This window comes from Crassostrea angulata, chromosome 7 (assembly GCF_025612915.1).
Source record: "Crassostrea angulata isolate pt1a10 chromosome 7, ASM2561291v2, whole genome shotgun sequence".
NCBI lineage: Eukaryota > Metazoa > Mollusca > Bivalvia > Ostreida > Ostreidae > Magallana > Magallana angulata.
The window spans coordinates 58993170-59016101 of record NC_069117.1 but is presented as its reverse complement, the minus strand read 5'-3'; the positions used below and the strand labels follow the sequence as shown (position 1 = coordinate 59016101).

At 36.6% G+C, this 22932-nt stretch overlaps 3 protein-coding genes and 2 non-coding genes across 5 annotated transcripts; 1 reads left to right on the top strand and 4 right to left on the bottom strand.

The window, feature by feature from the left end:
- Window positions 1-1513: 1513 nt before the first annotated feature.
- LOC128156681 (muscle-specific protein 20-like) lies at window positions 1514-8200 on the bottom strand. The gene is made up of 6 exons (XM_052818906.1): window positions 8012-8200; window positions 5303-5358; window positions 3725-3805; window positions 3566-3639; window positions 2703-2907; window positions 1514-2541 (listed from the first exon to the last, which is right to left on the bottom strand). The coding sequence occupies exons 2-6, from the start codon at window positions 5351-5353 to the stop codon at window positions 2359-2361; spliced, it is 594 nt and encodes a 197-aa protein (XP_052674866.1). The 5' UTR covers window positions 5354-5358; window positions 8012-8200; the 3' UTR covers window positions 1514-2358.
- A 1892-nt stretch (window positions 8201-10092) lies between these two features.
- On the bottom strand, window positions 10093-18211 carry LOC128193099 (maltase A3-like). The gene is made up of 10 exons (XM_052866351.1): window positions 17894-18211; window positions 16343-16522; window positions 15063-15235; window positions 14745-14870; window positions 14202-14309; window positions 13731-13843; window positions 13237-13420; window positions 12926-13111; window positions 12157-12288; window positions 10093-11248 (listed from the first exon to the last, which is right to left on the bottom strand). Exons 1-10 carry the CDS (start codon window positions 18117-18119, stop codon window positions 10898-10900), a joined length of 1779 nt encoding a protein of 592 aa, XP_052722311.1. The 5' UTR covers window positions 18120-18211; the 3' UTR covers window positions 10093-10897.
- On the top strand, window positions 16565-22444 carry LOC128193100 (uncharacterized). The gene is given in 5 exon segments (XM_052866353.1): window positions 16565-16689; window positions 20677-20950; window positions 21228-21325; window positions 21327-21362; window positions 21783-22444. Coding segments are annotated over 4 exon segments (585 nt in total). The 5' UTR covers window positions 16565-16689; window positions 20677-20883; the 3' UTR covers window positions 22167-22444.
- Window positions 16568-16659, bottom strand: Trnam-cau (transfer RNA methionine (anticodon CAU)). The gene is given in 2 exon segments: window positions 16568-16603; window positions 16623-16659. It is a non-coding gene; the product is annotated as a tRNA-Met (tRNA).
- Trnam-cau (transfer RNA methionine (anticodon CAU)) lies at window positions 20453-20542 on the bottom strand. The gene is given in 2 exon segments: window positions 20453-20488; window positions 20506-20542. It is a non-coding gene; the product is annotated as a tRNA-Met (tRNA).
- Window positions 22445-22932: the final 488 nt, after the last annotated feature.

The following is a 22932-nucleotide window of genomic DNA, read 5'->3' as shown; positions in this document are numbered from 1 at the left end:
TTAATTTTTTGTGTTTTACCACCATCGGTTTTTAACTTTTAATTCTATTTCAGAAAAAAAACATACCGTTCTGTCTATAACTTTGGTTTCGGGAGCAAAAATTAACAATATTACAAGCACACGGGTACCTGACGTCGAAAATATTTTCTTTTGTAACAAGATCATTTCAGAATAGGTACTAAATTGAAGTTAGTTACTTTAGCTGTGAACATTGTTGGTGTCGTCAGATATGTGATTTTGGTCCAGAATTTTTTCCCCGGGGGATGGGGTTTTATTACACAGGTAAATTGCAAAAACGTAATGTTAAGGTACAACTCTAGCTTCTGATCTATCGTTATATATTGAAATGTAGTAACACCTTTTTTGCGGAAACATATGTATATATTTTTACGAAAAGTCGTGAAAATGTAACCCCCTCGCTTTTGAATTTCTTCAAACATTCTATTTTAAATCACACTTCCTTTTTGGAACAATCAACATAAAAAAGATTTATATCATTGTGTGATTAAATCAGACTGTCAGGCATACCTCAATGTACCATTTTTAAATGGATTTCGAAAGGTTGTTATTATGAAAAGTGCGACAGATTGTATACTCGTTAACATCACTAAGCTGTAATTGCATTATCATCTATCCAGCTGCACAATATACGTTTTATACTCCAGTGGATGTCATACAGCCCTGTATTATGTTACAATGTGAGTAATGAAATTAATGTAAGCTGTATTAAGACCATCCATTAATTAACCGTAGGATCATTAGTTGGATAAAATGGCTAATAAGCAGTAGACATGTATTTGGCTTAACAGCTGGTTAAATTTTATATTAAAAAAAAATAATGAAAAGTGTATATACTATATGGGCTACCGGTATACCGGTATATCGCCATGATAAACACGAAAACGGCAGCAATTTCACAAACAGTTCAATATGCACTCTACCCAAAGCTAAGAAAACGTTGATCACTCTATATCTTGGTCCCTGTTTACAGTTAGCCAGTTACATATACATGTATAATAATTGCATATATATATTTAAGATTTCTCAATCGTTTCTGTGCATGACTTCTAACGAAAACTTAGAGGAGGAATGCTCCGAAAGCGGTATTGATGCCTTAATTCAAAGATGGCTTAGCTTATCAAAATCCCTTCTGGTGCTTTGGGCGTGTATGAAATTAATTAGCCAGCATTGCAGAAAAATATAAATAAAGCAGAAAAAAATGAAATTTTCGCACTAATCGCTATCTTCAATGTATGTATGAACCACAAAATAAGTATTCTATTGTTTATGTTTACATCCCACCTTTCTGAATCTATTCACGTAAATCGACATTAGTGTTTGTATGATATTTACTAGGGTCTCAACATTAGACGGTAATTATATTTTAAATATTTGGGTGCGATTTTAAATTAAATGTGTTCTGTACTGAATTACCGTTAGTTAACAGTGCATTCTGCCTACCAGGTATTAAGGAACTGTTTCACTATACTTGTTAAAAATAACAACCAACAAATTGTAGTAAAATGATCAATTTAATAATAATATATGGAGATACATGTTCTATATATCACAAACAAAATAATATCGTGTAACAAAGAAAGGGATGATACAGAGACAGAGGGCTACAGTACTCCACAGGTAAGTACCTAGGTAGCTTCCGTGTGTTCAGGTGGGCTGTATAAGCATGTCGGCTCATACTAGGTGGTGACCATGCACAAAGTTCAGATTCCAATCACAACATGGCATTTGTTCTATTTCATTGACTTACAGAAGATGTATAAAAATAGAAAATTTAAATGAAAGTCAAACCACACATTCTGGCTTTTCATTTACATAAATCAATGTATTCACAGGAAAATCAATTCACATTGAACTTAAGGAACATATAAACAAAACACATATAAAGAGAAATACATGTTAAATGCATATATAAATGCTTGCGTAAATATAAACAGGTGCTATCAAATTCTTAAACTCTCCAAATTTATATTGTGTATTTGACTTAAAATATTATGACTGAATTTAAAACAGATCTTTTAAGCTCAGAGATTTATTTTGGGAGAGTAAAAGTTCAACACAAACTGGATACATGAAGGGTATAACAATACACCTTGTCACTACTACCTAAAGAATATACTACTTGGAAGAGAAACTCAGTTTTTGCAGAATGTTCATTTGTGAACCATTGCTCTTTTCCTTTTTACTCCCCCTTCATTTAATATCAAGTCAGCTAGAAAGGGGGGAGGGCTTTGCTAATACTGAACTTATGGTTGTTTGATTGACATCTGATGGCACTAGCAATGGCTGGTAGAATGCCGAGGTGGATCTCACAATTCACACAATACAGAGGTGGAGCAATCAGTCTAAAATGGATCGTGTTTTACCAAAGTTCATCCCACTCTGAGATGCCCCCCGATTTGACCCCGCTTGTAACCCAATTACAGTCTGACCCGCTTTTAATACATCCTCATCGAAATTCCTAGGATTGGAATCCGCTTCTTTGGGCCCTAATGAGGGACCCATAAAACCATTCTTTTGTGTCTGAAAAAAAGGATTTTTTTTTTTAAATGATTTTACAACATAAAAATATTACTGCATGAATTAATTTTGCTGTTTGTTATTAAGGATAAATTAGTTAAAATAATCATGTAGTAAAAACCAATTTCCAATATTTGTTCACTTTGGAATGTACCAAGACTTACAACTCGTCCTAATGCATAAATTCCATTCACTACTTGTGTCATATTTTGGCGCTCATACAAGTCCACGACTTGGAAGATGTCTATTTTTTTACAGCCATAGTTTTCTGCCGCCTTCAGGAAGTTCTCGATGTTCTCCATCATTTTGAAGGCCATATTATTCTGGTTAATCTTCTTAATAGAACCAGGTTTTATCGTATTCATTAAACTGCAATCAAAAAATACTAATTGATCATCATGAATATCAAAGTTTCTTTAGTTTATGAGTTTGAATACTGTAAATTCCTAATTAAACGCGAGGAATTAATATCCGCGTAAAATCGCGAGAAGCACATCTCGCGAATTTTAAAATCTTGCTTTTAATTTTCGGATATATGTAAATTACATGAAACTATGATAAAATTTCGGCAATCGCGATTTTATGTTCTCGCGGTTTGTTGGAAAATCGTTCAATCGCGGAATTAAGTACTCGCGTAAAATAAGGAAACTACAGTATTTGTCTCTAATCCTTTGACTTGTTATACTATAGATTCTGATCATTATGCAAATACATGTACTTAATTCCATGATTTTGCCAATTTGTATCAAATTGCGAGAACGTTACATCCAAGTGCTGAACTTTTGCAATAATTCCATGAATTATACAATTACAAAAAATGATACACGGGAGATTTTAGACTCAATAAAGAGAGCTTATTATTATCATATTAAGTGGATTTTAAATCCACAATGTCATGTATATTAATGGAATCTACAGTTCTGTATAATTTAAATTAAAAAAACATTTTTATTGTATACAGGAGAAACCAACGACAGTAAAAGGGTGAAGCAAGATGTACTAATGAAGCAATGCTAAGTCAACTCACTTGCATAGAACTACTCCATTCTTCAGAGACTCCTGAAACGCCCGTTCTCCAAGTGGAGTATTTGGATCCGCTCCCTAAAAGACAAGATCAGATGATAAATTGCACATATATATCCATTATAACAATGAATTGTTATTCGTGGAGCTATCAAGTACTTACAGGCACTAGTTCGATTTCTAGGACCGCCTCTATCCATGTCCGAGCACCCTGTTCCAACTCTTCACTGTACTTTCCTTTGATCTAAAATTAGTTTGAAGTTGATAATTATTAAGGAGGTAAGGGACACTTCCATAATGTGACGTACTATTTATAGAAATAAGCAATAAAATGAAGTGTAACTTTATAAATAGTTTCTTTCCCAAAATTGTCACCTAACAGTGTAGCGCTGTGGGTTGGATTGTTCACTATGAATCTGTAAGTCATGAGTTCGAATCCTGCTGGGGTTTTTAAAATTTTTACCTTTCCAAATAGATTTTTAACATATTTTTTTGGTTAAATATTGTAAAATTTGAAAACTCTAAACTGTTAAAAGTATTTTAATTGTAATGTACTTTTAATTCACATTAATATCGACAGATGTCCCATACCACATTACCGGTAACTCAAAGAACCATTTGTGCCCCTTTTCATAAGCAATGACACTGCAAATTGCATTTATTCACTGATGTCTCTTTGGATTATTTCAATAGCTTTGATTAACATTTATTAAGAAATGAAAACGTTTAGGAACTATTTCTGTATGCTTTTTTATGCAATGATACATAACTCCAAATTGCATTTACTTCCCTTGGCTACTCCCTCTTTGCAATACATAATGTACTGTTTTAAATGTATGACTGACAGATAGGAAAGAGGATCACATGATCCAAATACCTCTGATCTGATCACCTACCATCCATAACTCATTCATAAAACAGAAATAAGATGAGGGGTGCTTCAGATCTCAGTCTTTGCCATAAACTTGGTGACCTTTCAACTTAAAAGCTCTAAAATCCCTCTTGTATAAGTATCAACGGCCAACTCAAACAAAATCTTCAACTGTTTCTAAAATTGATATATGAGTATTCGAAGATCAAATAACAAATCCAAGTTACACAAGATGTCATTGCGAGAGGATATCAAAATTAATAGAGCTGTATACGGAAGGTCTGCAGGGTCAAAACATAAATGGGGCCTTTGATGCCTTCAGGAAAAGTTTCTTAAATCAGCAGGAACTAGTTGTTCAATTTTTACAAAAAAGGTTCTTAAATGATCAGTATAAAGATTTGAAAAGACAGGAAATTTTGGTACAAATGTATAAATTTTGTATAAAAGCATGACTGAATTTAAATGTCAATCTATTTAATTATCAACAAAAGCAAGCTCTGGAGTCCGATTCTTTATGTGTAATTGAAGCCAAATAAACAATTCTGTAGGCATTAATAATTCTGCAAAAATGTTTATTTCCATGTTGTGATGTCCTGTCATGAATAAACATGTCATTTATATTTAATTCCCTTTATTTTTACAGAAGCAATGGCACATGCGTAAATTAACTAAGAGGCATGAGAGAAAAACATCCTCCTGACAAGAAAATTTTTCAGAGGATCCAACCGAAGTCATAAGGAAGGAGGAAATGACCTAGGTTCATAAAAAGAGCCTTTATAACATTGCCAATAGCTAGGTGACACTATCTTGAAATCTGAGACGGTACAGTATTTTTTCAACAGAGGGTTAAAGTTTTGCGATTTTTCTCACCTTTCTCTGGACTTCGCCAGTCAATCCAAAGGCGTGGGGCCTATGAGCCATGGCGTCTGAAATGAAAATAAAAATCATGAATATTGTATAACAAGATGCATTCCTTTTTTAAAGCAGTATCAAATACATGTACCTTATATATTGTTTGAAGATACACTTGTGTGGGTTTTTTTATCTAATGCACAAGTTTTTATGCTTAGTCTAATTGTTAACGAGGAATTAATTTAGCCAATGATATGGAGATACATGTATGCTTCTCTCATCTTTCCTGTGATGTAAAATACAATTTTGAATGGTGCAATAACAAATAAATACCCTGTTGCTTTTAAAATATTAATTAATGTGCATGGTTCTCCTCTTTCCTTCTTTATGCTTATTAGCTGTCTCCATTATGTACATGTTTGTTCATCATGCATTTGTTTGAAGGAGCACTTACATTGGTAAATTTAAATACTCAGAGAACAATATACATCTATACCAATAATACATATATATACTCTTCTATCCTCTTTCCTGCTTTATGTTTATTAGCTACAGTGTAAAAGTGTGAAATGCATCTTTTGGAAGGTAATTAAAAATACTCAGATGATACCAGCTTTAAACCAATTCTCTCCTCCTTCCTTATTATCTATGTTCATTAGTGATGTTACTGTATACATGTATTATGTGGACAGATTTTACAGAGACACCATAAACAGTTGCAACTCGATCTTCAGTCCTCTTTATTCTTTCCTGTTAATGATATATCTCTGCTTTTATGTATTATGTATATAAACATATACACCTTTATTTATTTAAAGGGCACCAAAACTCAAAAACTCAGATAAAATACATGTACTTTTATTCTCTCCCCTCTCCTGCTACAATGTTCATTAGCTGTGCTATGGTGTATTAATATACACGTTTCACTTGACGGGGTATGAGAGGTCGGTGCCTGATAAAGACAACAAGTAGTGCATGAAAGAACATATATCTTCTTCAGTCTCAGGTGACACCATGAGAAATAAAGTCTTCATTCAGATTCATGGTAATCTGAGACCACAAGACACTTAAGCACATCCATGAAGCAACCAGATAAACTAGCTGCAACAGGTGCCCCCTGGCTTCTCTTTCATTCACATAAAAAGGGACTACAAGTGCAGGTACTAGCTGCGTGTGTACTATGCAGGTCCCTGACAGAGGTACAGACTGATGACTGTTTTATTACAATTCATACAAGTGCTATGTAAGGATCTGCAGTAGTTTGAGATTCCTATGGAGAACAGTGTGTTACACCACACTGAAATCAGACCGGGAGTCATTTATTACCTAAGCAAATTAACAATCATGGCGAAATTGGTATGAAGCCAGATTAGTTGCATAATAATGCGGCTATTTATCAATCATTTAAAGCTTTATCTCCACCACTGAAAGTCCCTATGGCCCCTCACTCTCCACACAGTAGTAGAGCTGTGTTAGCAGTTAGAGTCCCTTATATAATGGATCAAGTATTTGCTTTAATCTGAAAACACAACACTTGTATATAGACGGTAAAATGTCCTTCCATTCTTGACAATCTTACAAGCGGTGGAGATTCTAACTTTGTGACTGTGGAGGTGCATAGTGGAGTGGTACTACAGTCCACAGGAAACTGAATCAGTTCTACACTACTGTCAGGTGCTTGTCTGTAGCCGGATAAACAGTCAAATGACCATTGTTGTTTTAAATGGCTTTTTCTTACTACACACTTTAAATTCTGTATAACAATGACACACATACAAAAGTTTTGAAGAAGAGAAGGGGAGCAGTGTTAATAGCTACCAGTCATTGACCTGTTAAATTTTATCATTTTTCTGTAAAATGTGTTCCTTATGTAACCTGGACAGGAAATAATAAAAAGACAATTAATATCAATCTACTTAAACAACAAAGAAATATAATTTACATATTTCATGACCAGGCCATGGAAAAACTTCCCTAACATTTAAAACGTTTTCATTTTATTATGTTGGTAATTAGCTAACTTACACATTTTCGCATTTCAAAACAATGTCTGCATCTATGAGTACCATAACAAACGATAAAGCAGGGGTCAAAAGGGTGTGACAGAACAATCTGTGCACCCAGCTAAGGTTTTATGACACAAATATCAACAAAGCTTGAAGAGAACTTTAAACAAAATCATCATGGCCTTTATTTTGTTAGTGAATAGTATAATCTGTTGATGGGTGGCCGTTTAACAGTTTCTTCCTGATTTTAGTATGTCCTGCAGACGTGTCTATACATCGCCGGGGATAGTCAAGCCCAAAATCACCTTTCTGGTGACACAAGAATTATCCAACGGGACATGTCTTGATGACATGCTAAAAAGTAAATAAAAACATTTCCTAAAAAGTTGACAATGCTGTCCTTGGAAATCAGATATTGATATATCTCTGATGCTGCCACTTGAGGTAACGGTTGCCCGTGTACATGTATAGTTCATATTTGTAGAGAAGGGAGAATGCGGCACTACGGCGTGACACATTCCACACATTCCCAGGTAGCAGATTTCAACACATCGCGTGATAGGTCCATAAACGATACAACAATTTCAAAATGGCCTATTTGAAAACAGAACTATTGCTTATAAAAATTCAAAAATAAGCGCACAGCTACAGAAAATCGCATGTGCAAAACCACCTAAATCCGGCCTTGAATATGCCGGTATGCACTGCAAAAGTGTCTTACCTGTTTCACACCTGTCTCAGGTAAAGCAGGTAACCAAAGCAAGTGATCCGTGAGACTGCTGTGCTCCGTTAGTACCAATAAGCTGTGACGATTAATCAGTACTTTGGTAGTGTATTACTCTATTACTCAGCAGTTGGTCAATGAACAGCGTCAATGCGTAGTGTCCCAACAGAGTAACATTTCCTTATTTGGAAAATAGGTGGCGCGCGAGAGCAAATGTACGGAGGCCAATATTGATTAAAATTGTAAAACTTTCTTGTCGCAGTCACCTAATGGAATTCGGTTGAGTGGGACATTCCGCGATCTGAATTTCGTGGGATTTAAATTCAGTGGCGTCGGAAACAAATTGAAGGCGTGTGTGTGTGTGTGTGTGGGGGGGGGGGGGGGGCTAGATTTATCAAAATTATTGACAAGCAAAAAACCCCCCAAAGTTTTGGTTATGGTTATGTTTAACTTTGCAAAAGCGCCCCCCCCCCCCTACGGCTCCGACCGCCTATGATATTTCTACTATAAGCAGTGGCGTCGGAAGCAAATTGAAAGTGGGGGGGGGGGGGGGGCTAAACTAATCCTCAGAAATCTTGACAAAACCTTATTCTCAAAATCATGAAAATCCTAATCCTTAATCCGTGGGGGGGGGGGGGTGTGTTGTGTTATACCTTTAGTTCCCAAAAAAAATTTTACCTACCAACCCCCCAACCCCCATCATGAAATTCCTAATCCGTGGGGGAGGGGGGGGGGGGGCTAGTACACCTATACCTAGTCTCCAACTTCTCAATATTTCAATCTCTTCAGGGAAAATTTAAGCCCCCCCCCCTCCCCTAGCCCCGCCGGCTCTGACGCCTTTGATAAGAACAATTCACCGAGAAAGCTCCAATATTTTACGAAGTGTAGATTTTTTTCAATAATAGGTACGATTTTTTCCCCCATTTTTATTATTCATTTAAATAAAGATCTTGTATTAAATTTTACACCGGATTACGATACACTGCAGCTGAAGACTTAGGCTAAATGAAACAAAATGGAAACTCTGGTTTTGAATCATGGTTTCGGATCTTCCTAGGGATCTTCGAATTAGGCTTAGCATACTGATCTTATATACTGTTATATAGACACAGGATCTGCATCAGCCGAGTGTAGATAATCAGGAAGATCATTGACAACAATCAGAAATAAACTATAGGGTTTAGATTGTCTAACATCCATTGTTGTCAGGGAATGTCTGTGATTTTATGTTAAAGACACGGTACGGACACGAGATTTGTGTAAAAGGATTAAAAGTTGTCTATAAAACAATATAAATGAATACATGTTAGAAGAAAAAAAGACGAGTCTTTTTTCATTTACAAATTTGTTAAAAGGCAATTATTATGCTTAAGCTTTCAAAATCGGAATCCTTAAAATTAGAGACTGATTAAACAAAACGTTTATCAAACTTTTCGTAACATATGAAGAAATCTGTATTGCCTTCATGCGTAAGAAAACTTGACCATGTACTGCATAATCGGATCTTTAATAAGCACTGTGATGCGGCTTAAATTTTGTCTAAATTGGAATCTCCGACCTGTAATCATATATCCATTGTGAAAATCATTAGATCTAATTGTAAATCGATGATGCATAAACTGTTTTTAATAGTGATAAGTGGTCACGATGTGTATCCTCATTTGCATACTAGTAATTTACTCCAATGTCTTAGCATGAATTCAGATGAATAAATTAGTATGTCACTTCATGACTTGTTATTCATAAAAGTTTCATCTGCGCAAAGAATTCAACTTTCTTCTAAGACCAAATTCAAACATTTCTAACATCCCATTTACACATCAGCAAATTACCATTTGATTAGCTGCATGTCTGTAGCTATCGGTCTGAACAAAATCAACGGAGGACCTGGGACGTCAATCCGAATTTTTTTTCAGGCCGGAACCTACAGACCTGTAGCTACATTTTGATGTGACCAGCTTTTGTTTCATAGTAACTGAGAGAGAGAGAGAGAGAGAGAGAGAGAGAGAGAGAGAGAGAGAGAGAGAGAGAGAGAGAGAGAGAGAGAGAGAGAGAGAGAGAGAGTACAAACGTAAACATTAATTTTACTCTGTTTATAAACATCTACATATTCAATACATATTCTAAAAAATCATTGACACAATCTTGAAATATATATGTTCAATAATGAAAATATATGTACGTAAATAATAAGTTTTCATACAAGAAACCCACTAGTTCACGCAGCGATTCACATCCTTCTAAAAAAAAATGTGTTTACAATATAATGCAACTCAATATAATTACATGTATATTTAAAAAAAAACTTTATTTTTCCGATATAGGGAAAGTATTAAAATTAAAAACATATGTAACTAATCAAGCATACAGTATATATTTAAAAAATGCTAGATATGACAAATGTTTATAAATGGGTGAAAAAATGGCACACTGATATGGATTAATATATATATATATATATATATATCAAAGCATTCAATTCACGAACGGTAAACAATACAATTATGTACATGTTAAAAAATCCCCATGTGATTTATCTAATGTTTAAATGCAACAACTTGCCTTGGGCTTAGGGGTTTGCGGTTGAGATGTAAACAACAAAATAGTCTTATTCTGAAACAGCATAATATGACATGCGCGGATCTAGAGGTGGGGAGAGGAATTTTAGGAGTCCAGACCCCCTGGATAATTCAGATTTCTTAAATTTTCATATTACATTTACTAAAAATAGATATATGGAATCCCCCTCCCCGGTAATCCAAAATCTTCCATCAGACCCAACTGGAAAAAATTCTGGATCCGCACATGTATATTTAGGTTCTGTTTATAACAGCGTTAGTCTACCAATGAAATATTTATCCGATTTGCATTAATTATCCCCCCTCACATGACCTTTATGACGAGTCCTTGGCCCCGGGATAACGTGACACTTTTTAAGTCTATCATTTCTTTCTGATAAGCAGACATGGCATTGACGACCACCATGCCGTTTTCACTTCCGGCCCCTTTACTCAAGTCCACGTTATTAGCGTACTGATGGCCGAAATTCATGACCACCAGGTACTTGTCTGAATTTTTTTGGGCCCGGATGTAGGCTACGATTGTCTTGTCGTTTCCGCCAACGTCACTGATATTTATAAACTGCACAGAATTATGGGTAAAGGCAGGATCCTGACGCAGCTTGGCCAGTTGTTGGTATACCTTTAGATGCGATCTGTCCGCCAACTTTTGTGCCTATGAAAGGAAATAAAACGTCCTTATATATGACCAAACAGCATTAGAATCTTACACATTACAATGTTACACGTTAATTACAGTACAATCTTACATGTTAGAACATGAAACGTTGCAATCTTATACGTTGCGTATACAATCTGACATATTATACTCTGTCCCGAGTTTTTGCTTCCACCACTTTTTGCTTGATATTTCAAAAATAGTAAATACCTTTGTGCTCAAACTACGTTCATCCACTAATATAAAAAATGTCCAGATTATCTGTTTTGAAACGCCCCCTCTACCGCTTCATGTTTCAATACACATCCCGAAATTGAAAGTCTACGGAGATTTTGCATTGCAAAAGCCATTAATAAGCCCGGATGATAACGTTAAAAAATTGCGCGACGTATTCCGAGTGTATTCCGAATGGAGAATAGATGTAAACATTCCCCATTATAAATCTCCGTAAGGAATCTGTTTTCGTTCCTGTGAATTTTTCTGAGTGGAAAGGGATAATTGTTCAATGAAGATATCTTGGATATATTCCCTTTTAACGATCTCAAATGTATTTCTTTCACAGGTATGTGTAAGTTTATTAAAAATCATCAAAAAGCGATGGAAGCAATAACTTGGGACAGACTATAAAAACTTACACATTACAATCATACAAGTTACAATCTGGCAAATAACAGTCTTAAACATTACAAACTGACACATTACAATTTCACACGTTACAACCTAACACGTTACAATCTGGAATGTTACAATCTTGCACCTTTCAATGTTACACGTTACAATCTGGAATGTTACAATCTTACAATTTTCAATACTACACGTTACAATCTGGAATGTTACAATCTTACGCGATAAAATCTTACACATTACAATCTTACACGTTACAACATTACTTCTGACACACGTACCTTGACGTTGATGAGTTGGTAGTTGTGGTTGACGTGCAGCCATGGCGTGCCGTTGGAGAACCCCGCATTAAGGCCGTCATCCCACTGCATGGGGGAGCGCTCTGGGTCACGGGAATGCTCCATGTACAGGGTCTAAGCAAAAATTGAGCATCACACAAAAATATACCCTCGCCGCAATACAAACAATGTGAATTTCTTTGTATGATCATAGGTAGAACCATTTTAACAAGAGCTTGGACTTTGGGTACTTGAGTTAAACGGCAATGTGACGTAGGTCTGTCTGTTTCATTGTAGGCCACTCAGCCATGGCTCTTTGAAATCAACAGGATTTGTCTTGCTTTCGAGCGAAGACTACGCAATCGGTGTATATTTCGCTTGAAACCAGCATCTTTTTAACTTGTTTTGACGCAAGAAATAGATCGCTTCATCCGACTAAAAGTCCAAGCTCTTGTTAAAATGGTTCTAAATAAATTCAGTTGCCTTCTCTCTTGTCTCTAGTTTAGATTCTAATGTAGCCAACTACTTTTATAAAACTCTCAAAATACCAAGTCATTATGTTCTTTGATGCTAAACTACTGATATTTATCAGAACAAAACTGGAATGCCAAAATGTTATAGGAGAATTGAAATGGCATCGGTATTTCTACAAAAGGAAATGTTCTTTTCTAAAAGCAAGTGGTTAGTTGAAGTGCGCACTATTCCATATATATGTATCTTCATGATATCTGATCTAAATGAAAATGCAAGCACGTGTATATATCTCCTATACCTCGTTATAATTGAGGCCCGCTGTGTCCTTGGTCTCATTGTACGTATAGAACGTGTCTCTCATCCCGATCTCCTCCCCGTAGTAAGACGTGGGGGTCCCAGGGAGGGTCAACAGCAGCATGTTGAAGGCGTCAATTGTCTCCGGCCCAAATCGGTTGGCCACCCGGCTGTTGTCATGGTTTCCAAGCTAGCAATGAAATTATATATCTTTTTACCGTAGTATTCTCTCTCTCTCTCTCTCTCTCTCTCTCTCTCTCTCTCTCTCTCTCTCTCTCTCTGTTTTCACATTTTACATTAATACATCTTGCCTACCACAAAGTTAGGCCAGTTAGAATTGAGTCCCCCCAGAGAGTCCTGTATCACGTCTCTCATACACAGCGCGTTACAACTTTTGTTGAGGTACTGAATCAAGGCAAAGTTAAATGGGATGGAACCGGACTTGTAATACTTGTCACGGATTTCATGACTGATGCCGTAGGACTCCGCTATCAGAAACCTGTTAAAACGTGGAATAAACTGTTTTAACAGTTTTACAAAGTCAAATCATTCGGTGTCTTGATTAAAAAGCAAATCATCGCTAAACGCTGTAATCATGTTTGCATTGGTATTACTAGTATGTTGAACATACGTCTATCATAGATATCATTATTACCTAGCTAGGAAAATAACTTCATTATTATGGTGTAAGAATTGGTTTGAATTTTAAGAATTGCTGCGCGATACCTTCACAGATTTATACAGTGAGTGTCTATACGCAATTCACTTTCTTTACATTTATTTTTTTTTCTTTCTTAATTTTTGCTTACTTGTCTTTGCCGTATTTGTTCAGGACAGCGCGCCATCCTTTGAGAATATCATAGACCTCTGGTAAGTTTGTAGTCAAATTGTGGTTATCCGCCTCAATCCATGTAAAGATGTCCTAACCGTGAAATAAAGATACAATCAGCAAGGACAGTAACAAAACATATATTGTGTGTACGTTATATATTATTTTTGGTTTCTGTATATAGACTGAATGATCTTCACTGCATAACGGCTTATCTTTATACGTAAGTAGCGTCGGCGTCCTTGCTGAGTTTGACTTTCAGTTTAGCATTGACATTATGGTCGATGTCACGTCATCCGGCTCCACCGTCACCAAACTTCAAGTCAATTCAACTTCAAATCAGAGTTTTGATCCCAAATTCACGCACATTTCCTTTAGGATTTGACACTTTGAGGCGTCAGAACCTAGTTGAGTGATTTTAAAGTTTTGGTGACGGCGAATCTTGAGTTACCCTTAAGCCAGTCTCGTCTTCGGTGACGTTTGGTGATTCAAACATAAACTTGAGTGCGTCTGCGCGGAATCCATCCACCCCTTTTTGTAACCAGAACTCCAGAACGTCCTGTTTAAAATAGAATTCGTTATCTAAAAGTCAAACATCATATTCAGATACCGTGAGTACACTAGTGTGGAAGACAATATCGAAAGATGATTAATATAAAAAAAATTGTTTTAAGCATAGGAGGGGGGGGGGGGTAATTTTTTAAACTGCGAAAAGTAAGGTATATCTTTTGTAGAATCTTGTAGAATCAACTTATCATAAAAAAGTTAGGGGAATTTTAAGTGTCGAATTGCTAGGTGCGTGTGTATGGTGGGATGGGGATGGGGGGAGGGAGGGGGTGGGGGTGGGGGTAACATTCCGCTGAGTGCGAACACTCAAAACACGGGGATGGGACACTGGCTAGGTTGGGTGAAGATAAAAGGCACCCTACAGTTCTCCATCTCTCTATCAATTTATAAATACATTTTAACACAGAGATGAGGTAATTGAGGTCACCTGCAGTTCCGTCTGTACATTTTCATTACGTAGATTAAGATCGGGCTGGGAGTCCAAGAAGGCGTGGTAATAAAACTTCTGACGGATGCCGCTCCATTTCCAAGCAGAGCCCCCGAATACACTCAGCTAAATGAAAAAAAAATGTATCTCTTTTATCCCATCATTACGCAGTCTGTTCTCTCCCCTTCTCTTCAAGAGAAGCAAATTGGGAAGCGAAGATGGTTTTACTCGTAACTAAATGGATAAATAAGTCTGCGACGAGAGTAAGGAGTTCAATTATTCGGTATGAAAACACGGACAGTTCAGTTACTACAGTACCCAGTTGTTTGGGGGCCGTCTCCCGCCCGTGTCGTCACACCCGGCTGCACACTCTATCCCACTGTTCCAGACGTAGTAATCTTTGTACTTCTTGTGCCCTCGCTCACTCCAGTAAAACCATTCACTCTCGTTACTCGTGTGGTTGGGAACAAAATCCAAAATCACTCGCAAATCTGAAACAATCTTACATTATATAAACTTCCTTTGCGGTTTACGGGGAAGATCATATAATCATTATATTGACCCAGAGACACAAATAACTGTTATTAATGTCTCTGTATTGACCATAACCCTTTATTCAGGTATATAATTAATGTTGAACAAATTACAGTATACGTATCCATCTTGCTAATATCTAATTCATTCGAGGTACACCGGGAGGTGAAATTTGATTGGTAAACATTGTGGTTACAGGCTTTACCAATAATCACATGACTAGATCTTGAATGTGATTGGTCAATTTAAATCAAACGTAGCCTCTCTCTCTCTGATACCGATGGACATGGAGAAGACACGTGTCGCTCTCTCTACAGCACCAGTTTTCGGTGGTCAGTTGTTGCTAAGTAATTAACAATTTTACCTTGATTGTGAAGACGAATTGTTTGGTTAACTGTGTGACAAACTTGGTTTTTTGATCGAAAGGAGCTTTATTCTGGTGATGCACAGTCAAACTAAGCGGTTATCAAGGTGATGCCGTTTGGCGCGAAAATGAGAACAGACGCAGTAACTAAGTAAGTAGAGATAGTCAAGGTTTTTAAAACAAAATGACTTTTTACGGTCAGTTGACTTTCTGCCTAACATGATATTTAGACTCTATCAGTAGTTATGAAAGTTCACATCATGGGGGTTAATTTGTTTAGGGCTTGCCAGTCAATGCTTTGCATTTCTATAAATAGATGCCGTACCCGTGTCTCGGGACTACGTCCATGTGAATTGCGGAGGTCTGTTATGTAATATATTTGTGTATCTCCTCTCGACTGGTCGCCGTGCTGGGCATTACATAGAGTGTAGAGATGTGCAACTTATTACCATAGGCGCCACTCATCGAAACCAGAGTTTATTTATTTAAAAAGTATATACCCATATGCTCTAAATCAATTGGTTTTCCTACTGGAAAGCGATATAGACTTCTTGAAAAATGATAATTTCCTTTATAATCACCAACGATTCTATATATGATTTTTATTTTCTATTACAGGTAAATTACTTGTATTTATGTAATAAGGCATGTTTTATTGTGTATATTAGACCGTTGAATAGAATTTATTGTACAATTTTACTTTTATCCTTTGCTTCCGATATCAGATTTTCAAAGTCAGCCATGTTTCCGAAAAGTGGGTCCACATCTGTGTAGTTCCGGACATCGTATCCAAAGTCTCGCATGGGGGACAGAAAGATTGGACTGAGCCACACTGCACCCACCCCAAGATCTGACAGGTATCCCAGACGCTCCTTGATTCCTGTGAAATTAAAATTATCCAGTGTAAAAAGGAAGAAAAAAAATCTGCCCCGGGTGAGGATCGAACTCACGACCTTCAGATCGCTCTGTGTTTAATTGATTATGAGACTGACGCGCTACCTACTGCGCTACCGAGGCTTGACGTCGCCAACTTTGAAGTACCAACAGGTGAGTTCAAGGTAATTATAAATGCATTGTCTATATTTTAGCTCACCTGAGTTGCTCAGATGAAGGGTTCTGTCCGTCGGTTGACAGAGTATATGTGTCGGAACCTCATGTTAAAAATTGAAGAAACAGAGCATGTAAGATTGTACTGGAATTAAAAGCTGCACATGTATAGACTTATTAGACTATATTATACAATGTATGTTGGATATATGCAAAAACCCTATTATGATCTTAAGTACTCCCCATCTTAATTTGTTAAAATGAAAAAGGCCCTTTATTTGTAGTATAGATGGTATAATTTTTTTTCTTTACAAATTAAGATATGGAAGTACGTTGTCATTCAAATATCACTGACAAATGGCAGCAATATAAGCGGAGTTGTTTTATAGCAGTTAGGCTTGTACAAATCACCAAAAAGTTTGAAGTCTCAGTAAAATCTACCTTATTTTCTTTGCCTCTCAACGAGGATTAGTAATGTATTTGGGGGGGGGGGGGGGGGGCTTTAAATTCAGACATTTTGGTCGATCTAGTGAATGGAATAACTTTATCTGTGGGTTATAAACATTTCACTGCAATGTTTGCAACCCTTATGTCCCGTGAGCCTCCAAGACCTATGCCACGAGCTAAAATAAAAAGTATATACGGAGATCTTTAGCTGCAAACCTCAAACCGAATATCATGTTGAATTGAAGCCATTTAGATTGCACTTGTTTCATATTAAATTTTAAAAAAAATCTTAGATTAATTTCACTATAGTCAAGGAATATTGTTTGAACGGGAATATCTGGGGTTTTTCAACATTTTTTGCACAAACGTGTTGAGAGAGAGACTCAGAGAGTATAACCATCGTCTCTTTGTTAAGCAGCAACCTTAAGCTAAATATACATATAAGTATATTGCTACAAGGCAGGTTAAAACTGACTAAAAAGTTTGACTGGTTAAAACGCATTAGAAATACATTCTGCTGTTTTATTATCTACCCAGGAAATAATGACTGACTTGTAAAAGTAAAATAAGGGACGTTTGGAAATAAATTATTTGCACGTAAAATATTGTGTAATTTTATGAGTGACATTCACAATTTTTTTTATATCTGAAATGCATTTAAATTAAGTTAAAACGGTGTCTAATTAATTTCACTTTTGCGAAGATAAAACACAGCGAGCGATAGAACTTAGATAGTATAACAATTATTGTCCGTTACCTTCTAGGTCACCGGTCCCATCGTTGTCCGAGTCCTGGAAGGAGCGAGGGTAAATCTGGTACACTATACTCGTCTTCCACCAGGGCAGCGGTTCAAGTGACCTTTTCTCACGTAAGTTCTCGTCCGTCAAAGTCACCACACAAATTGCCGCAATCGCCGCCGCAACCGCCACCAAAATCACAAACAGACACTTCTGTGTCTCGCAGAATTTTTTCTTGGACGACATTTTTGGAGGGTGTTGTCTGTAAATTATTTATACATAAGTAAAAATCGTGGGTTTCCGTAGACTGGGGGCCGTGCATTGAGGCTCTGATAACGCTATTTACTGAGCGCCTAGTCTTTTTAAGTATGTGTCCGTTGATTAGAAACACCGGAATTTCTGGATCAGACATCTGAAGAAATTCGGCGAAAGATCTTGTCGTAGACTGAACAATAATATAGTGTTGTTCAGCGCTTCATTCATCGAGTTAATTTGTAAAATTACTGCATCATTACCTGCAATTTTAAACATAACTATAGGGTGTATCAGCCCAATCAAACTCATTGAGTTCATGCGCGGATCCAGAAAATTTTTCCCAAGGGGGGGGGGGGGGGGGGAGGGGGTCCGACGGGTATTTGAGTTAGCCGGGGGGGGATGTCCGAGGCTAATTTTTTTCAGCCAGTCCTGACATGCTTCTCCTGCCTTAAATTCCGAGCTGACATCTTTCGTTTTCAAAGGAATTTGAATTTTGCAGGGGGTCCCCTGACCCCACCCCTCCTAGATCCGCGCATTGAGTTGATCTCGGTCTAAAACGGCATGAGTATATATAGATATGCACTATTTTCAGCACAGTATATTGTTCAAATCCAACATATATTTTCTTGTTTATTTTTGTACGTTTCAGTTTTTATACCCTACATTTGCCAAAGGACCTTCTTTTTTTACACGTGTAGGTCGGTGGGTTCATCTGTGTTGTCCGCTAAGGTATCAAACTTAGTGCATTGTTCTTTCAATACAAATAAAGATTAGTGGAGGTAATTATGTCAAGGGTAGCTAGGTATCTATCGAATCCTGGCTTGTCAGAAGTCAAAACTGGAACACTATTTTACTTGTGAGGTTTGTTACTGACTGACTACAGAAATATAACGGGTTGGTCAATCTCAAAGATGGCGAGGCGAAGCCCATAAGTTGCCCACAATCTTGTCCAATATTTAACTCATTTAAACTCTTCAAAATTTTCAAATACTGTTTGAAAATCTTCGCTTTTACTAATGTTTACTTACAATGTCTAGTTTCTATTCAATTTTAAAAATGTCGAAATAGGTATATAGGCAAAGCGTCGACGGCCATATTGCCGAATATTAATTCTCGCCGACAAACATAGAAATATATGAGGCAGTCACATGCCAATGAAAGAGTGACATTTCAGTCCGAGGGAAAGTAAATAAGCTATTTCGGAGATTTTCGTTGGTTAAAAGAAATTACTAAGTGTTCCGATCGGGGATGTATCAATTCATCGAACTAACGCACCTTTTTGCAGGGAATCAGTCTGTTTTGCAGGGATTCAGTCTGTTTACGGCGATTCTCCGGGGAACAGCGAAATACATGTATATCGAATTACTCTTATATAGTAAAAAATAAGTAGAGGTATAATAAAAGTTTATTACCATACTATACTACATGTATACATTATAAGCCACTATCGTATATATCGTACTATTAACACTATATAGAAGATAGTCCCAATCCTTTTTACGTTTCAATCAGGGTTTAGACAGACGTGAAACTTGGCACAGTTTAAACAATTTGGCACAGTTTAAACTGTGTTGATTGATGTTGATTTTGAGGTCAAATGGGGTTAAAGATCGAATCACTCTGGACATGCATTAGAAGTTATCGTTCGTTGGAAGACGGTAAAATACGAACGCGAATCCCAGGAGAAATTATGGCCTTACATTGTATTTTAATTACGTCAAAAGGCCGAGGGTCCTATATACTTCTTTGAATATTAGAGACTCCAGAATTTTTTTCCCGAAGGGGGGGTAGAGTCCGACGGTTATTTCAGTTTGCAGGGGGGGGGGGGGGGTTGTCTGAGGCATGTAGATTTATGTAGATTTAAAGAAATTTGAATATTGACCCCCCCCCCCTCCTTCTAGAACCGTGCATGTTAGTCCGCTCTGTACTCTTGAACCTTAGCTTGTCAGACATATTAAACTTCTTAAAACACTGCTATCAGCCAGCCCCCTTGGCTGATAAATTAGAATTAGATATATCTTTTGAACTTTGAAATTGGTAGAAATTTTATGTTAAAAGGATAGTATATCAGGAACGTATATACTATGTTATATGTTATATATGTCTCTGAGTAGCGAAGATGGAGCCACTGAGCTTCACAGGATTTGATCACATGTCATGACCAACTAAGTTCATATCCCGGTGAACTCCATTGACTTTAACCTGCTGATGATTTCTTGATCAATATCCTTTCTGCTGGGTCTTTTGCATTATGGTCTGCATTACGCATGAGTTCTTGCGAATATTTTTACGGAATTTTAAATTCTTCAAAAAGGAAAAATATCTGCCCCGGGTGAGGATCGAACTCACGACCTTCAGATCGCTCTTATATTGTGATTATGAGACTGACGCGCTACCTACTGCGCTACCGAGGCACTTGTTTTATAACTTTTAAAGTGTAAATTTGACGTATAATATACATTTGTTCCATTCGGAATGTATTTGATGCGTTCGGAACATTTTGGCAAAGAGTTTGTTTATCTATGTTACCTATAGTTCCATATTGCAGAGATATTTCATCATCCATTCCATTAAGGTATATAACAGTGAATTTCACGTTCATGTTTATACCACTGATAATCACCGATGGGGAAGGCTGAAAAATGAACCACAGAATGTGAACGTAATTCTTCACGCACTGCCCAGTGCGTTTTAACACAAAAAATTAAAATGTATCCTACCAAAAAGCTGAGGAAATCTGAAGTGCAACATAAATATGGGAACTACACACAAAGTAGTAAAAGACTTTTACCGTCTGCTGAAGAACATAACCAGCTTTTCAGGTGAGAGAACTTTGAATTGATCTGTGTAGGCCTATCTGTGTGTTGCTACAATACTGGCGTGCCAGTATGATTGACACACCCGAAGTATGTTTGATTACCTCTCCCCTTAAACAGATACTGTTTCCTGTCGGTTGCCCTTGTCCTTCTTTAAATTGTGTAAACCTATGTTTGTCAGAGTGGGCAGAAAACAATATGGCTCATGATGATGATTTTTCGAACATTTGGGTCAATTTTGGATGCATATAAAAAAAGTAAAACTTTTTATCTTTTGATTTAGATGGCCAGGCCAAAATTCTGGAAAATGAAGGGTCGCCCACAGATCCTGACGTTGGAGAGGATGCAAAGTTTGCATTTCAAGTAGACATCACTCCAAATGGGGGGACCCTATCTCGGAGGTACCTTTAGATTCAAGGTATATACAATTTTAAAGATAATTGCTGTTTGATATTTATGAATGCAAGATAAAGAAAAAAACCCGTAATTAAGAATTATGAGGAACATTTCAATTTAGACATTACTTAAATTAGCAATTAAAACAAGGCTTGAAAAATTCTCTTATAGTAAAATGAAAAGAGCATAAGCTCTTACTTGTCTTATGATTAATTGTAGCAAATCACTTTTATACATAAAATTATTTCACAACTCACAAGGACAAGGCTATTAAATACCGATACATGTAATTTGTTCCACACTTTATTGTTCCTTTTTATATGAACAGAGGAATTTAATGGGTTGTTCCCCTTGGCTAGTGAAGATACTAGTATCTTTTAAAATTTTGGTACAGTAGTGTAAGTTTGTAGTTTACTTATATATGTTGTCTTCAACATTTCAGATTGTTGTTGAGAATGAGAATCGATGGCCCCAGGACCCACCAACTGTACGATGTTTAACGGATATCTACCATCCAAACATTGATAATTTTGACGAAGGGGAGTACTCCAATGTTTGTGTGAATGCCCTCGATCTCTGTACTTGGGATAGTCAGTTTGACTTTGAGACTTGCATCCAGTCTCTTCTTTTTCTCTTCTATGAGCCAAACTTTGATGATGTTCTGAGCTTGATTTGCTGTTCAGATGAAAATTTTCAAGAGCTGGTGCAGACTTCTCTTAAAGGTGGCATTGTAGATGGAATCCCTTTCAAACCTAATGAAGGCTGGTTAAAGAAGAAAGGAGGAGGCAATTCTAGTCAGGAAAAAGAAAATGAAATAGACACTTGAGCAGAAAAAAGAAGTTTCTGTTACTGTATTAGATTGTCAGGGCCTATGTACTCAACACTTAGAGTGAATGACGCATGGATCAATTTAATTGTTCTGACCATTTGTTGTTGTTGAAATAAAATTAAGTCATTTTGAAGGAATTGTTTTCTTCATTAGTTTGTGACAAAACTTTGTTTAAACTAAAATGTAGCGCATAGCCACATTCACCTACTGATTATGGGCCAAGCTGGTGGGGTTTTTATTGCCCCTATAAATAAATCATGCCCAAATCTATTGTTTCACTTACACTTTCATGAAGGTAATTTCACTAATTGCAATTAATATGTGCACCTATAAACAACTACCATGCATTTTTCATACTTTGTTAATTTTTCTTTTCTACAAAAAATTAGAATTTATTTTCTTGTGGATGGTTTTGAAAAAAAAAAATATCTATGAAAACCACAGTCAGTGGGTCTGCATACGATGAAAAGGGGAATAACTCTCATTATGGTTGTATGTGATTGTAACAATATTCCATGACATTTTGTCAATATTATGGTAACAAGGTATGTTAAAATTGTGTGCATGATTAAGAATAATTTTGAGAAAAAAGTTGATTAACCAATCTGATTAGAATACAGAGGTCTTTAATGGAACAAAGTGCAGAAAATCTGACCTTTTTGCACTTCAGCTATTGTACAGATCTGTGCCATTACCAGTTTAATTAGCATACATGTATTTCTGACTGGGGCCAAAGGTTTCCAACAATGAATATTTAGTCATA

What these genes read in the sequence shown, in the direction of transcription:
- LOC128156681 (XM_052818906.1), bottom strand. Translation starts at nt 5,353, where the DNA reads ATGGCTCATAGGCCCCACGCCTTTGGATTGACTGGCGAAGTCCAGAGA. An exon ending in CTGGCGAAGTCCAGAGAAAG is followed by an intron (nt 3,806 to 5,302) that starts GTGAGAAAAATC and finishes AACTAATTTTAG; the next exon opens with ATCAAAGGAAAGTACAGTGA. An exon ending in AATGGAGTAGTTCTATGCAA is followed by an intron (nt 2,908 to 3,565) that starts GTGAGTTGACTT and finishes TTTTGATTGCAG; the next exon opens with TTTAATGAATACGATAAAAC.
- LOC128193099 (XM_052866351.1), bottom strand. Translation starts at nt 18,119, where the DNA reads ATGTCGTCCAAGAAAAAATTCTGCGAGACACAGAAGTGTCTGTTTGTG. An exon ending in AAGACGAGACTGGCTTAAGG is followed by an intron (nt 13,844 to 14,201) that starts GTAACTCAAGAT and finishes TTTCACGGTTAG; the next exon opens with GACATCTTTACATGGATTGA. An exon ending in ACCAACTCATCAACGTCAAG is followed by an intron (nt 11,249 to 12,156) that starts GTACGTGTGTCA and finishes TTCCTTTCATAG; the next exon opens with GCACAAAAGTTGGCGGACAG.